A 14,933-nucleotide genomic window follows, 5' to 3' on the forward strand; every position below is an offset into this window, starting at 1 on the left:
TGAACATCAGTAGGGATGGAGCTAACCTCACTTGGGATGGGGGAGAATGTTCCATAAGGAGGGAGAGGCTGGGAGGAGCCCCCTCCCCCCCAAGCGGGTATTATTCGCTCCAGCCTAGCGGCAGCAGCACCAGCAACAAGCAGCTTCTGGGCTCCTCTGCAGTCAGACCCCTCCCCATTTCCCCTCCACTTGTTCTTGAGGCAGCAGTGCCACCTAGTGCCTGCCTGGCCAGAAACGGGGGGGGGGAGGAGTCAGGGGGATGAACACTATACTGGTGTTGGCTCAAGTCAGACCTGGTCTCCCTTGACCACCTGTGGGAGCCAGCAGATGCAAGATGGGCCTGGCAGGAGGCCATGAAGGTTGCTTCTGCCTTGGCTTCTGCAGAACCCACCCAATTCCTTAGGCGCTTCAAGAAATGTCGGCAGGGGGATAAACCTCTGAATGCAATAACATAATGTGGTTTCTAAAACAGGATTATTATCTGGCAGGCAATAAGTAATGGATGTCTTTCAGCTCAATTGATGCAGGTCCTTCTGCGTTTCTATACAAACAACCTCCCCCTCCGGCCCCGTCCATCAGATGGAGGCAAGACCTACAGCAACACTGGCACAGCCATTCCCCCGGGCCAAGATGTTGAAGCAAGGCCCGCTGGCTTTGCCTAGCAAGACCCCTGGGATGCCCATGTTCAAGGACTTGTTTAGACTCCACTTACAGGACTCGGAGCTGGGAGAAAGCCCTGAGCTCCCTGGCCCGTGGAGGCCCTGCTGGGCTGGCCCTGGTGATGTTCCAGGATTCAGCCCCTCTTAAGCCCAAAGCTGGGTTCTCCATGCAAGATAAATGAAGAAGGGTTGGAATTCAGCAGTACAATTTATTATTTTATTTATTGAATTTGTATACCGCCCTACTCCCGAAGGACTCAGGGCGATGAACAGCCAAATAAAATACATATAATACAAATGTTAAAAAAACCATTAAAATACAATTAAATAATTGGCCCGGAAAACGAAATTTAAAACACCCCAAATTCATAAGACAAATTTAAAATTTAAAAATTTTAAAAAACAGTTTAAAAGAGAGGCAGTTTAATTGGGGCAGGTGTTTTAAAGAAAATAATAATTAAAAATCATACTACTGAAACTTGTTTTTTTTAAATCTCATTTTACCCAATGAAAGGCAACATATGAACTCCATTACACTCAATGTAGTCACACACACACACACACACACACACACACACACACACACACACACACACATCCCACAGGCCCTTCTGGTCCTTAGCAGAGTCTTTTTTTTTCCCCTAACTGGAAAAGAATTGGCATCTCAACCATGTGACTTTAAGAAGCTACCCTTCCCCTACCCCTAAGAAGAATGTCCCAACAGAAGAGATCTCTTCAGCTCAGGCTTGTTCTGTGGAGTTTTGGGGCTCTAGCCGGGTTTTGGGTCTTGAGCCGGGTTGTTTTCTTGCAGATGCACTGATGATGTTACCTACTTGGGTAAGGAAAGTTTTTCAAGCAAATAACCCAGCTCAGAAAGCACCAAGCATGTCCACCTGCTTGTCCAAGCTCCTCGCCAGCTACCCATCTCCCCATCCCTTGTCCCTTCTGTAGCAGAGGAAAAGCTTGGCAGGACGGAAAAATCTCGCAATCAACGTCTGATGAGAAGAAGAGAGAGGTGGACCTTTATTCTTTCGCTGAGTTCTTATGCAGAGATCCACAGCTTCTGAGGCTGAAACTCACCAAGAAATTCCAAAGTGGACTAAAGTGCTGTTAAGTGCTAGCACTTAGCTGCCAGCTGCCTGCAATTAGTGCAAGTTCGAATCTCACCAGGCTCAAGGTTGACTCAGCCTTCCATCCTTTCGAGGTAGGTAAATTGAGGACCCGGATCATGGGGCAATAAGCCAACTTTGTATAGAACAACACCGCTTAGGGGGGCCCCGAAAACCCTAATAAGCAGGTATATACAAAAAAGTATGCAAGCTATCACTATGATGCATTGTAAGCTGCCCTGAGTCTACGGAGAAGGGCGGCATATAAATTGGACTAATAAATAAATAGTCCAGGAAGCAGTCAGGCGTCAACATGGACTCAAAGGTCCCTCTCTGAGCCTTCTAGCATTTGAGGGTGCATATTCTTTCAGTGAAAATGACATCCTTTGGTTTATTCCACTGTGTCACTTTTCCCCCCTTCCTGCCACGCATGACTGATTCAGGTTTCCGTGGTGGGTAGAGATGGGCCAGGGAAATGGAAGGAGTGGCTCACAGATGCAATATGCAATGCAGACATTGCTGCCCGCTCAACGGGGCTGTTTCCAGAAAAGAATTTCCTACATCAAGGCTATCACTCAAACTTCAACTGTCAGTGCAGATGCGGTGAAAGTCTTCCATTCTTCAGTTCAAGGGAAGCCCCAGCTCAGAAAAACACAGAGCTGCCAAGTCTACTCTTGGGGGTGCACTGCTGGTTGCTGACCTCCCCCCTCCCTCAACACAGGTATTCCAGCAATAAATATTCCCTCCTGCAGCTCTATTACATGGAAGATTACTCAGGAACTTTTGACATGCCTCTCAAGACAGCAACTCAACTGCCCATCCCCCACTATTCAGATACAAGATGGCACTGCAAGATAAAGCCATTCCTTAGAACCAAATATTGAAAAAATACCCACATGTCAGTGTATAAGATATGACTTAGATGAACTAAGGACAGCAGAGGTTTATTTATTTATTCAATTTCTACAGCCACCCAACTCAACCAAGTGACTCTGTGAGTTAGCAAGGCATATAGTCAGGAAGGCATATAGAATCACCTGTTACTGGTGATTATGACCACCTGTTATTATGATTATTATTACCCCGTTGCTTTCCATGTACACTGAGAGCTACAGCACTGGAGACAAATAAAGCATTCCATTCCACTCCACTCCACTCCATTCTCTATTCTCTTCTGTGGACAAGATGGGTGGCACATGAATTATTTAATAAATAATCCATATAATCATTTAATAAATAATCCAATAGTCCATGTCTTTGCTGCAATAATTTGGCAATAGCCTTGACAAATCACACCTTCTCATAGCTTAAGTCCAAAGTACCAGTTGTGAAATGGGAACAACGGTGATCTTCCTCAGTTCCATGGCTCTTATAACAAACGTATCTCTGTATCTCAGAAAATCAAAGGAAGCCAAAACAGAAAGGTTAAGAATGGACCTAAAGGCAACCACAATATTAGTATGCTGTCCCCTTAATTATATTTGTGGTATTTAACTAAATAAGAACAGAAAGCCATTGGATTATGAATTAATTAGATATATTTAACTGGTCTTTATAAAAATGATATAAAAATGTTATAAAAATGTTGAAGCCTATTAGTTGGAACAGTTGACAAAGAAAAAACTATTTGAGATTGGAGCTAAAGAATTTAAGAAAATAATTGGGAATGGTATTATGTTATAAATTTAGGAAAATAATTGAGAATTGTATTATGCTATATAAATGTAAATGTAGAGGTACTGGAGTAAGATTGATACTTTTATTGAATATGTTTAATTGTTGAAATTGATTATTTGGAATAGTTGATAAAAGAATCATTGGTGATTGGAGTAAGAAAATTTAAGGTAATAAATTGGGGGTGATATTATGTTATATGAATTCAAATTTTAAGGAGGGAAAAGAAAAAAAATGAACTATATTAGGATGAGAAGTTAAGATGGACAGTAATATTGGTTTCTTAGAATTAGAGAGAATAAATGATATGAGAAAATTTATATATACAATTGTGTTAAAATTGTGTTAAAGATGAACAAAAATCTGTATAAATCTAAAACCGGCGCAATATTCTGTTCAGAAAAGATGCATTGTATGTTTATTTGTGTGTTTAAAAAATAAAAAAACTTTATTAATATATATACTAATAATCCCCCGCCGCGCGGGGGATTATGGGGGCGACGAGGCGCTCCCATGTGACACCTCTCCTGCGCGAGCTGCACTGGCTCCCGGTGGTCTTCCGGGTGCGCTTCAAGGTGTCGGTGACCACCTTTAAAGCGCTCCATGGCTTAGGGCCGGGGTACTTACGAGACTGCCTTCTGCCACCAATAGCCTCCCACCGGCCAGTACGCTCGCACAGAGTGGGCCTCCTCAGGGTGCCGTCTGCCAGACAATGTCGGCTGGCGACCCCCAGGGGGAGAGCCTTCTCTGTGACGGCGCCCTCCCTCTGGAACAACCTCCCCCCAGAGTTACGTACAATAACAGACCTCCAGATTTTTCGTCAGGCCCTGAAAACCTATTTATTTCAACTAGCTGGGCTGGCTTGAGTTAAATTTTAAATTGATTTTAAATTGGGTTGTTTTAATTTACGGCCAAAATATTTAATTATTTTAATACTGTTTTTTAAATTTTGTATGCTCTGTTTTTTACTTTGGCTGTTCACCGCCCTGAGTCCTATTTGGAGAAGGGCGGTATAGAAATGGAAACAAATAAATAAATAAATAAAATAAATATTAGTATGCTGTCCATGTCCCCTGTAGCGATCCACGTGGCTCCTACCCTGAAGGCCTTGTGGGAAAAAACTGTTTTCCCAGCCCCCATGGTTAGACAAGGGGTTGGGATGATGGATCTCTCTGTTGTGAGCTTTTTTTATCCAGCGGTTTCTTTCATATTATAAGCCATTCAGAATTGTTTTAGAATTGGGAAGTTCTAACACATGAACTATGTACGTACATAAAGAATAAGATGCCATACAATGTCCCAGGACTTTAAGGGTAAGAAGAGGGTAATTGCTCTGCAATGTGGGACTGCAGCCACCCCTTCCCCAAAACACAGCATGCCCATTGTTCACCCACCAGACACAGCCAGGCAACTTCTCCTAAAGGAAAGGCCCCTTCCTCAGGGATGATCCGGGAGCTCCAACAGAAGCAGATGCAATGAGTGAATCACAAAAACCACCAACGGGAAAGCTGCTTATTTTCCCTGATCTGAAAGGCGATTAATTGGCCAGACAATCCACCTCAGGTGGCCTCCTCCTCAGGCCACCTCCTCCTCCTCCTTCCCCCTCCAGAGCAAAGTCAGGCCCTTACCTGAAAATGAAGGATAATCGTCCAGATCAGACCCAGGGTGAGTTTCGGGTTCCCATCAGTGATGTCATCATTACGAATGTTCACCAGTTTCACCTGGAAATGGGATCGAAGAGGAAGATGAGGCAGAGTCCAAGGGAGCACTCCAGCAGGGACGACTCAATTGCACTCATCTAAAGAAAGGTTCTAAACAAAGCGGAAGGGCCTTATCGAAAGCCAGATCCGTGGCTTGTTCTGGACCTCTTAAATCAGAGTCAGAAATCAAGAACAAGGCCAACTTAAGCTTCATCATTAATAAACACCATTTCATCAACCCAAATCAGGGGGGATATTTATCATGGGTCCTTCTGAATTGTGAGCTTTTTTCTCCTGAAAAATGATAGATTTTTCCTAAATCTGCTTACAACATTGGTAGCAGTTTGGAAGTGTGTTGTTTTTTCACTCATATTCACCTTGTCAGCAAATACAGCTGCTTGTTGTCAGACCGTTTTAAAACCTGCTTCATCAGTTTGCCTTCAAAATATCTCAAAATATTTTAATGTACACAGAAATACTTGTTAGGCCCCCACACAGGGCTGCCCTTGAAGACCAGCCAGAAGCTACAGCTGGCCTCAAATGCAGCTGTGGAAGCAGGAATGGGCCCCTTTCAGCCTGCCCATGTGCCACCACTGCTATGTAGTTGACTTCGGAATGCGATTCAAGCTGCTGGATGTCACTCATGAATGACTTAGATGAGGGAATAGAAGGGGAACTCATCAAATTTGCAGATGATACTAAGCGGTGAGGAATAGCCAACACCCCAGAAGACAAGCTCAGGATCCAAAAAGATCTTGGCAAACTTGAACAATGGGACCTATCCAACAAAATGAATTTTAATGTGGAGAAAAGCAAAACTTTACATTTAGGCAGAAAAAAAGCAAAGGTATAAGTATAGATTAGGTGAGACTTGGCTCAAAAACAGTAACTGTGAGAGGGACCTTGGAGTTCTAGTGAACGATTACTTAAACATGAGCCAGCAGTGTGAGGAAGCAGCCAAAAAAGCTAATACAATCTTGGTTGTATAAACAGAGGCATAGAATCAAGATCACGTAAAGTATTAGTGCTGCTTTATAAAACCCTAGTTTCCCGTTGTGTGACACACTGAACCAAGTTAAACAACGGATTAAAGATATACATGGGCAAATGGACATGGCAACCCCTTCAACTAATCATTCCCTTAAACTGCTGACAGCAGTTAAAACAACTTTCACTCTGGAAAAGTATTTACATTTAGAAATGCCATCAGTGGAGAGACAGTTATTTGTTAAGTTTAGATTCGAACTTCTAGATACCAACATTAGATTCGGCCATTATCAGAAAATCCTGTATGACAAAAGAATATGCATATGTGGGGTAAACGTCGTGGAGGACACGGCGCATATAATATTCGAATGTAGTCTCTATCAAGAAGTAAGAAAACAATATCTGTCCCCAATTATAAATAAATTTCCCCACTGGAATATAAGCCAAAAATTAGCATTTCTGTTGAGGGCTGACTCTCCTCCCATGGTAAGAGCAATCACTCGATACCTTAAAAGAATGACGGCAATACGAGCCAGTTATATCAAAAAAAAATGTATCAATTGTAAGGAAGATGAGCTCAGTTAGAGAGGAGCTATCCTATTTGGGTTATCTAGTCTTGGCAACTTAGCTATTGAAATTTGATATTGTAAAATTTTAATGTCATCTATCATATATTTTTAGATTGCTATTTTTGTAACTGTTTTATCTTTTTCCCTTTTTCTTTTCTGTTTTGTTTGAAAAGGCCTTCGGGCTATTCAATAAACTATACTACTACTATAAAACCCTAGTAAGACCACACCTGGAATACTGCAACCAATCTTGGTCACCATACTACAAAAAAAGATATTGAGGCTTTGGAAAAAGTTCAGAGAAGAACAATTAAGATGAGGCCTGGAGACTAAAACATTTGAAGAACGACTGCAGGTTTTGAGTTTGGCTGATCTAAAGAAAATAAGAATTAGGGGTGACATGATAGCAGTATTCCAGTATTTGAGGGGCTGCCACAAAGAAGCAGGGGGCAGCAGGGGGGGTCAAATTATTCTCCAAAGCACCAGAGAGCAGGACAAGAAACAATAGTTGGAAACTAATCAAAGACAGAAGCAACCTGGAATTAAGGAGAAACTTCCTAACAGTGAGGATAATTAACCAGTGGAACAGCTTGCCTTCAGAAATTGTGTGGGCTCCATCACTGGAGGTTTTAAAGAAGTATCTAGACAGTCACTTATCTGAAATGGTATATAGGTTTTCTTGCTTGAGTAGGGGGCTGGACTAGAAGACCTCCAAGGTCCCTTCCAGCTCATTCTATTCTAAGAATGTAATAAAACCTATAAAAGCAAAGAGCCTGGATACCCGAGAGAAAACCCTTCTGCCACAGGTTCTGCCTGCCTGGTACAGGCCGGTGCCCTCCAGGTCCCCTCCATTAAATAATAATAATAATAATAATTTTATTTCTATACCGCCCTTCTCCCGAAGGACTCAGGGCGGTGTACAGCCTATTTAAAAACACAAAAAACACGACAACAATTAAAATTTAAAATCATTAAATAATTAGGCTCCAATTAAAATCCCAGAAATTTAAAATACCCCAATTTAAAACATTATGTTAATAGCCCTGCCTGGCGGAACAACAGGGTCTTCAGAGCGCAGCGAAACACCCGGAGGTCGGAAATCTTTCGTATTTCGGGGGGCAATTCATTCCACAGGGCTGGAGCTCCCACAGAGAAGGCCCTCCCCCTGGGTGTCGCCAGCCGACATAACTTGGCTGCCGGCACCCGGAGGAGACCCTCTCTGTGGGAGCGAACTGGTCGGTGGGAGGCTATTGGTGGCAGAAGTCGGTCTCGAAGGTACCCGGGTCCTATGCCATGGAGCGCTTTAAAGGTGGTAACCAACACCTTGAATCGCACCCGGAAGACCACTGGGAGCCAGTGCAGCTTGCGCAGGAGGGGTGTCACATGGGCACAACGGGTTGCACCCATAACCACCCGCGCGGCCGCATTCTGGACCAGTTGGAGCCTCCGAGTGCTCTTCAAGGGGAGCCCCATGTAGAGAGCATTACAATAGTCCAACCGGGAGGTGACAAGGGCGTGAGTGACCGTGCGCAAGGCGTCCCGATCCAGAAAGGGCTGCAACTGGCGAATCAGGCGAACCTGATAAAAGGCCCCCCTGGCCACGGCCGTCATATGCTCTTCTAAAGACAGCCGTGCGTCCAGGAGGACACCCAGATTGCGAGCCCTCTCTGTGGGGGGCAAAGATTCACCCCCAATAGTCAGCGATGGCACCTGCTGACCATATCGGGGCGCCGGAAGCCACAGCCACTCGGTCTTGGAGGGGTTGAGTCTGAGCCTGTTCCTCCCCATCCAGGCCCGCACGGCCTCCAGGCAGCGGGACATCACATCAAGGGCATCGTTGGGGTGGTCTGGGGTGGAGATGTACAGCTGAGTATCGTCAGCGTACAGATGACACTTCACCCCGAAACCACGGATGATCTCACCCAGCGGCTTCACATAAATGTTGAACAGGAGAGGTGAGAGGACCGACCCTTGTGGCACTCCCCATGCGAGATGCCTCGAGGTCGACCTCTGTCCCCCTGCCAACACAAACTGCGAGCGGTCGGAGAGGAAGGAGGAGAACCACCGCAAAACGGTGCCCCCTATTCCTAACCCCCTCAACCGCTGCAGCATGATACCATGGTCGATGGTATCAAAAGCCGCCGAGAGGTCTAATAGGACTAGGACAGAGGAGCAGCCCCTGTCCCGAGCCCTCCAGAGATCATCCACCAACGTGACCAATGCCGTTTCAGTGCTGTACCCCTGCCTGAAGCCCGACTGGTACGGGTCTAGATAGATAGCTTCATCCAGGTGCCGGGGAAGTTGTCGTGCCACCACGCTCTCAACAACCTTCGCCACAAAACGAAGGTTGGAGACTGGACGATAGTTGGCTAATTCAGCCGGGTCCAGGGAAGGCTTCTTGAGGAGGGGCCTCACTACCGCCTCTTTCAAGGCGGCAGGAAAGGCACCCTCACTCAGAGAAGCACTTATAATCCCCTGGAGCCAGCCTCGTGTAACCTCCCGGGAGGCCAGCACCAACCAGGAGGGACACGGGTCCAATAAACACGTGGCGGCACTAATCTTACCCAGAACCCTGTCCACATCCTCGGGAGTCACAGGATCAAACTCCTCCCAGGTAACATTCTCAAGACCTGCCCTCGTCTCCTCCCGTGGACTCATCCAGTCGGAGTCCAAGCCATCCCGAATCCGAGCGACTTTATCGTGCAGGAATTGCACAAAATCCTCAGCGCGACCCTGCAAGGGATCTTCCCGCACTCCCCCCCGGAGGAGGGAGTGGGTCACCCTAAACAAGGCGGCTGGGCGGTTCTCTGCAGATGCGATAAGAGCGGAAAAGTGGTTAGACTTTGCCGCTTTTATCGCCACTAGGTAGGTCTTGATATAAGACCTCACCTGTGTCCGGTCGGAATCGGATTGGCTAGTCCTTCAAATGCTCTCTAGGCGTCTTTTCCGACGCTTCATCTCTCTCAGCTCCTCAGAAAACCAAGGAGCCAGTTGAGATCGGCATCGGGTCAGAGGCCGCAAAGGCACGACGCGGTCCAAAGCTCCAGCGGCCGCCCTTTCCCAGGCGGCCACCAGCTCTTCAGTCGAGTCGTGTGTTAGGGTCTCAGGACACGGCCCAAGCTCCGTCAGGAACCTTTCGGGTTCCATCAGGCGCCTGGGACGGAACCATCTAGTTGGCTCCGTCTCCCTGCGGCGGGGGGCGGCGGTAGGAAAGTCTAGTTGGAGGAGCGAATGATCTGTCCATGACAAGGGTTTAATATCTAGGTCCCCTCTACCAAGATCATTCAACCACTGACCAGAGACAAAAATCAGGTCCAGAGTGTGTCCCCCTATGTGAGTGGGGCCTTGAACTAACTGGGTCAGGTCCATGGCCGTCATGGAAGCCATGAACTCCCGAGCCACCTCTGACGCCTCACCCGCGGATGGAAGGTTGAAATCCCCCATGACAATAAGTCTGGGGGTATCAACCGCCACCCCGGCAATGACGTCGAGTAGCTCGGGCAGGGTCGCTGCCACGTGGCAGGGAGCCAGGTACGTAGTCAGCAAACCCATCTGCACCCCACGGCCCCACTTTACACAGAGGGACTCACATCCGGCTATCTGAGGAACATGGTCATCTTACAGGACCCAGGAAGGGTGCCTTCAGTCACTGCCCCAAACTGTACCAGAATATCTGCAGAGATATGGGGGGGGAGATATCTTCTGGGGTCTGGAAAACCCTCAAGACCTGGTTGTGGCCCCAGGCCTGGGAGTGATGTATTGTTGTTTGTCTAGGACCTCTCTTTGGTTTGGTATTGCGGTTTATAAGACTGCATTGGTCTGGGCTGTTTACTTGGTTTGATGTTTTGTTTGTTTTTATGAATTTATGAACAGTATTTTATGCCGCCAAGAGTCCACTGGAGTTGGGTGCTTAATAATATCGAATAAATAAATGAATAAACCTGTTTTATGCATATTTCTGAGGGTATTTTTGGTTGTTAATATTTGCATTTGTGTGCATGTTTCCCTGATTTGTAAATCACACTGCAAAATACTGAAAAATATTCAGTGTTTATTATGTAGCTGAGTTTTAGTTTCACAACATACTTAAGATGCCCCAAATGGTCACGTTCCTATAAAGCTTCTGCTGTGACACTTTTCAAACATTCCTGCCCTCTTTCCCAAGAGCTAATCTCTACTCTATCTCTCGGCATGTGAATGAGGTCACAAAGATTTCTTATACCATCTCCAGCCCAAGGATTATCTTTCCAAAAATTAACCTGCAGATCTTATAGAATGCAAGCCGGCACATGCTGAACTCACACCCTATGCAACCAGCCACTGGAAAGAACGCAATACCTACCTCATTTTAATGGAATTGGGGGCAAGGACACCCTCTTGTAAGTAAATTACTTTTTAGACAGAGCAATTCACACAAATATGCTGCACATAGCCGGATAACGCTCTCTTATGTATACAGAGCACACCCAAAACAAGATTTGCCAAGGTTTCCCACAAATCTGAAGCAGAAGCTTAGGAGGCATCCCGGCTGTCTTGTGTTCGTGAGAACTTCCCCACCTGGATCATGCTGCCAAGAGGCAAGCAGGGAGGGGACGGGGCTTGGGCCTGTGCAAAGGGATTGGAACGGAACCTGGAACATCACTCGCTCAACCTCTGCTGCCCATGAAGAGGCCTTTCGAGCACATCCCTCAGCTGAGTCAGCAATGCGGTGGCCAGAAGGTCTGAAGATCTCTCACTTGAGGGATGAGGAGCTTTTGGCCATACAGACAGACGTCGACATATGACATGGAATCAAAGTTCTGTTAGTAGGGTCCCTTCAGTAATAATATGAGCAAACCTCAGGCGATCATAGTTAGGGCTGTTTGCAGTGTCCACCAAAAACTGGCACTTCTGTTTTTTGGCAAAACAGAATCGTACATAGCCAAGCGTTGGTTCACTTGAGGACTACAGCATTCTCTTTAGGAACTTTAAAACCCCTGCATGTATTAAAAGAACACCACAAAAATTGGGAGTCGGTCTTGTGACCAATCCATTCTACAACCATTATGACATGCAACATACAATGGGCAGGCTCCACTACAGTTGTATGTCAAAAGACTACATGGATGGATGGATATCCGTGGTATTTTCTGAACCTGGCCTGGATACCCACTGCCTGCCAAAGTTGTTATCTCCTCAGGCTCTTTAGCGTCTGGCTTTAGCGCAGACTCGCTATACTGACAAGCTTTCTCAGACAATGGTGGCTTGCTTAAGAAGGGCTCCCTGCTCAGCAGTCAGGCTTGCATTCCTCCTCAGGATCACAATCTTTAGTGGCTTAGAAGACACTTGTGAGAGCCATTTCTCACATGATTGCTTGTCTCTCATCACACAAGAGGCAGACGGACACCATCCTGCTTGACTGAAAGAGACGCTTGCTAGCTTCTTACATTAAACAGCTGGGAGAAAGAGGGAAGAGAACTTCAACTCTGATTTAATTATAAATAGAATAGAGCTGGAAGGGATCTGGGAGGTCTTTTAGTCCAGCCCCTTGCTCAAGCAGGAGAACCTACCAGTATACTATTTCAGATATGTGACTGTCTAGTCCAGGGGTATCAAACTCCATTCCATTGAGGACCATATCAGGATTGTGTTTGACCTTGGGGGGCGGGGGGGCAGGTGGGTGTGGCCAGTGGGTGTGGCCAACTCAATGTCACTCATGTCGGGGGCAACTGTGGTGGTCTGGATGGGGCTGGGGGATCCATTGTCTCCTTCCTTCCTTCCTTCCTCCCTCCCTCCCTCCCTCCCTCCCTTCTTTTTCCTTCCCTCTTCATTCTCCTTTCTTCTTCCTTCCCTTTTTTCCTTTTTCCTTCCTTGCTCTCTTCCCATCTTTCCTTCTTTTTCTTTTTCTTTCCTCTTTCCCTTTCTCCTTTCCTGTCCCTTCTTGGATGCTCAAATGCAAATTTCTCCTTTTTACTTTGTTTTGCTCTACGTTTGTTTTGCTAGCCCTCTGCCAGTGAAAACAGAGCTTGTGGAGGCCACACGCAGCCTCCCCCGAGCTCCATTTTCACTGGAAAAGGGCCGCAGGAGGCCGCCGTGGCCAAAAATGGGGCTTGGGAGGGCATCATGCTGGCAGAGGCACCGCGGGCTGGTCCTTTGCTGTTTCCAGGGCAGCCCCGTGGGCCAGACCTAAGTACCCCGCAGGCTGCATTTGGCCCACAGGCCTTGAGTTTGACACCCCTGGTCTAGTCTCTTCTTAAAAACCTCCAGTGATGGAGCACCCACAATTTCTGAAGGCCAGCTGTTCCACTGGTTAATTGTCCTCACTGTTAAGAAGTTTCTCCTTAATTCCAGGTTGCTTTTCTCTTTGGTTAGTTTCCAACCATTGTTTCTTGTCCTGCCTTCTGGTGCTTTGGAGAATAATCTGACCCAGAGGTGGGATTCAATTCCCTTCCCTACCAGTTTGCAAATGTGAGTGCCTGCACCTCTGTGCATGCGCACGGCCTTCTACACATGTGCAGTAGCCGCGCAGTACATCTGGGCGGGTGGGTGGAGCTTCCCACAGTCACCGCTACCAGTTCACACGATCTGAACAGAACCGGCTGAATCCCACCACTGATTCGACCCCCTCCTCTTTGTGGCAGCCCCTCAAATACTGAAATCCACTCCCATTTTGTGTCTCAGAGCACTGCTACTTGATTGTTTTGTTATTTTGGACAAAAATGAGGGAAGGGGAAAATGTGTGTTAAGACTTGTACAAAAACACATTTGTTCATACTCTTCAAAGTATAAACTTGTACGATTGTTGACTGCCCAGAATCACTGGTTTGAGATGGGTGGCTGGATGAATAAATAAAGGCTTGCAAACTCCCACTTCTCAAAGCAGGGCAAACCTCTCCATTCTTGCCAACCTTGTTGTGTCACTGGAAATACCTCCTTGCAGCCCACGAAGACCCCAGGAATTATTTCTTTAGTTTGCAACCCTCCAGATGGGGAGGTTGGGAAGGTAATCAGAGGAGATTTGCCTCAACCAAACCACAGATCCAGCTGGCTGCCTGGAGCGTTTCCCAGGCTGATTCCCCATCTGGGGCTGCGAATTTGGGAATTTGGGGAGCGCCAGATCCAGCAGGCCTGGGGGTTTCAGCTTGGGGAACACAAGACAGATCCTGAGTGCGCTAAGACTTAATCGCAGTTTCTGAAAGGAGCTCCGGGCGCTCTCATTCCCGCCCTGGAATTAAGAAGGGTATTAATGACAATCCTGTCTACAATCCATCCTGACAGGCGAGCATTTCTCCTGCTCTTTGCAATCACATGGCAGAGGAGTGAAAGGATGAACCCTGTGCCTCCAGCAAGACTCTGGTATATTTTTAAACATAGGGCAAGGGGCACCATTAAGCTGTTGGCACTCTTACGAACCAGCAGCCCCCAGAGGCTGTGGGGAATGAAGCCCAGCCTTATCATCGTCTCCATTCCCAAGTGAGTCTGTCAGGACAGGACAAGGAGGAAAAGGTGTCGCTACTCCAGGCTTGAATTGGGATTTTCCCCAGCAAACACATCGCAAACAGGACTCTCCAGCCTGGAGCCTCACTGCACGGGGCCCTGTTCTTGAACTGGGTGCTCCCTCACTGCCATGGCTTCTGCAAAGAGCTCAGGTCGGAATGGCTCTGGGGCAACGACAGGGAAATCTTAGCAGAAGCCTCCTCTCCGTTTCCCTCAATTTGTTCTTGTTCATGCACTTTCTAATAACTTTTTTTAATGTAATGACTGAAACTGGATTCTCAAATGGTCCATGTTTGTGTGGTTTTCCAAATTACTCCATTTTTGCAATCAATATTTCTGTCTCTGAGTGCATTTATATGTTCATTTCCTCAATATACACATCCTTCTCTGCCTAACAGGCCCCTTCTGATTTTGTTTTGAAGATGACAATATCCAGAAGTGTGACTATCTTCTCTGGGTCCCTAGGTCAAGGAGGTGTGGATGCAGTGGCCAGCCGGTTTGGGAGTGGACAAATTAGAAGTGAGACTGGTCTGAATCATCCCTTCCTATCACTCTGGAGCTTCAGATGGCCACTCTCTCTCAGCCTGGCCTCCCTCACAGCACTGTTGGGGAGACAGAAAGGGGAAGAAGTGAGGCCCTAATTTCCAAGCTCAACCAAACATGTAAGATTGCTCCATGACAAAAGACAAACTCAGTTAACTTCTCCCCTCCCTCAATTTAAGTGCAACAAGCAAAGGGAATCCCGTCTTTTGCAGGACA

General features: G+C 46.7%; 1 protein-coding gene across 1 annotated transcript in view; it reads right to left on the reverse strand.

The window, feature by feature from the left end:
- MACF1 (microtubule actin crosslinking factor 1) overlaps positions 1–14,933 on the reverse strand; it is a 323,369-nt gene that overhangs the window by 216,815 nt on the left and 91,621 nt on the right. The window contains exon 5 of the mRNA XM_070949227.1: positions 5,071–5,163. Within this exon, the coding sequence (XP_070805328.1) occupies positions 5,071–5,163 (93 nt within the window). The remainder of the gene's footprint in view (positions 1–5,070; positions 5,164–14,933) is intronic.

The sequence above is a fragment of the Pituophis catenifer genome, unplaced genomic scaffold (genome assembly GCF_029215685.1).
Source record: "Pituophis catenifer annectens isolate HBS135680 unplaced genomic scaffold, rPitCat1.0.hap2 SCAF_9, whole genome shotgun sequence".
In the NCBI taxonomy this organism is placed as follows: Eukaryota; Metazoa; Chordata; class Lepidosauria; order Squamata; family Colubridae; genus Pituophis; species Pituophis catenifer.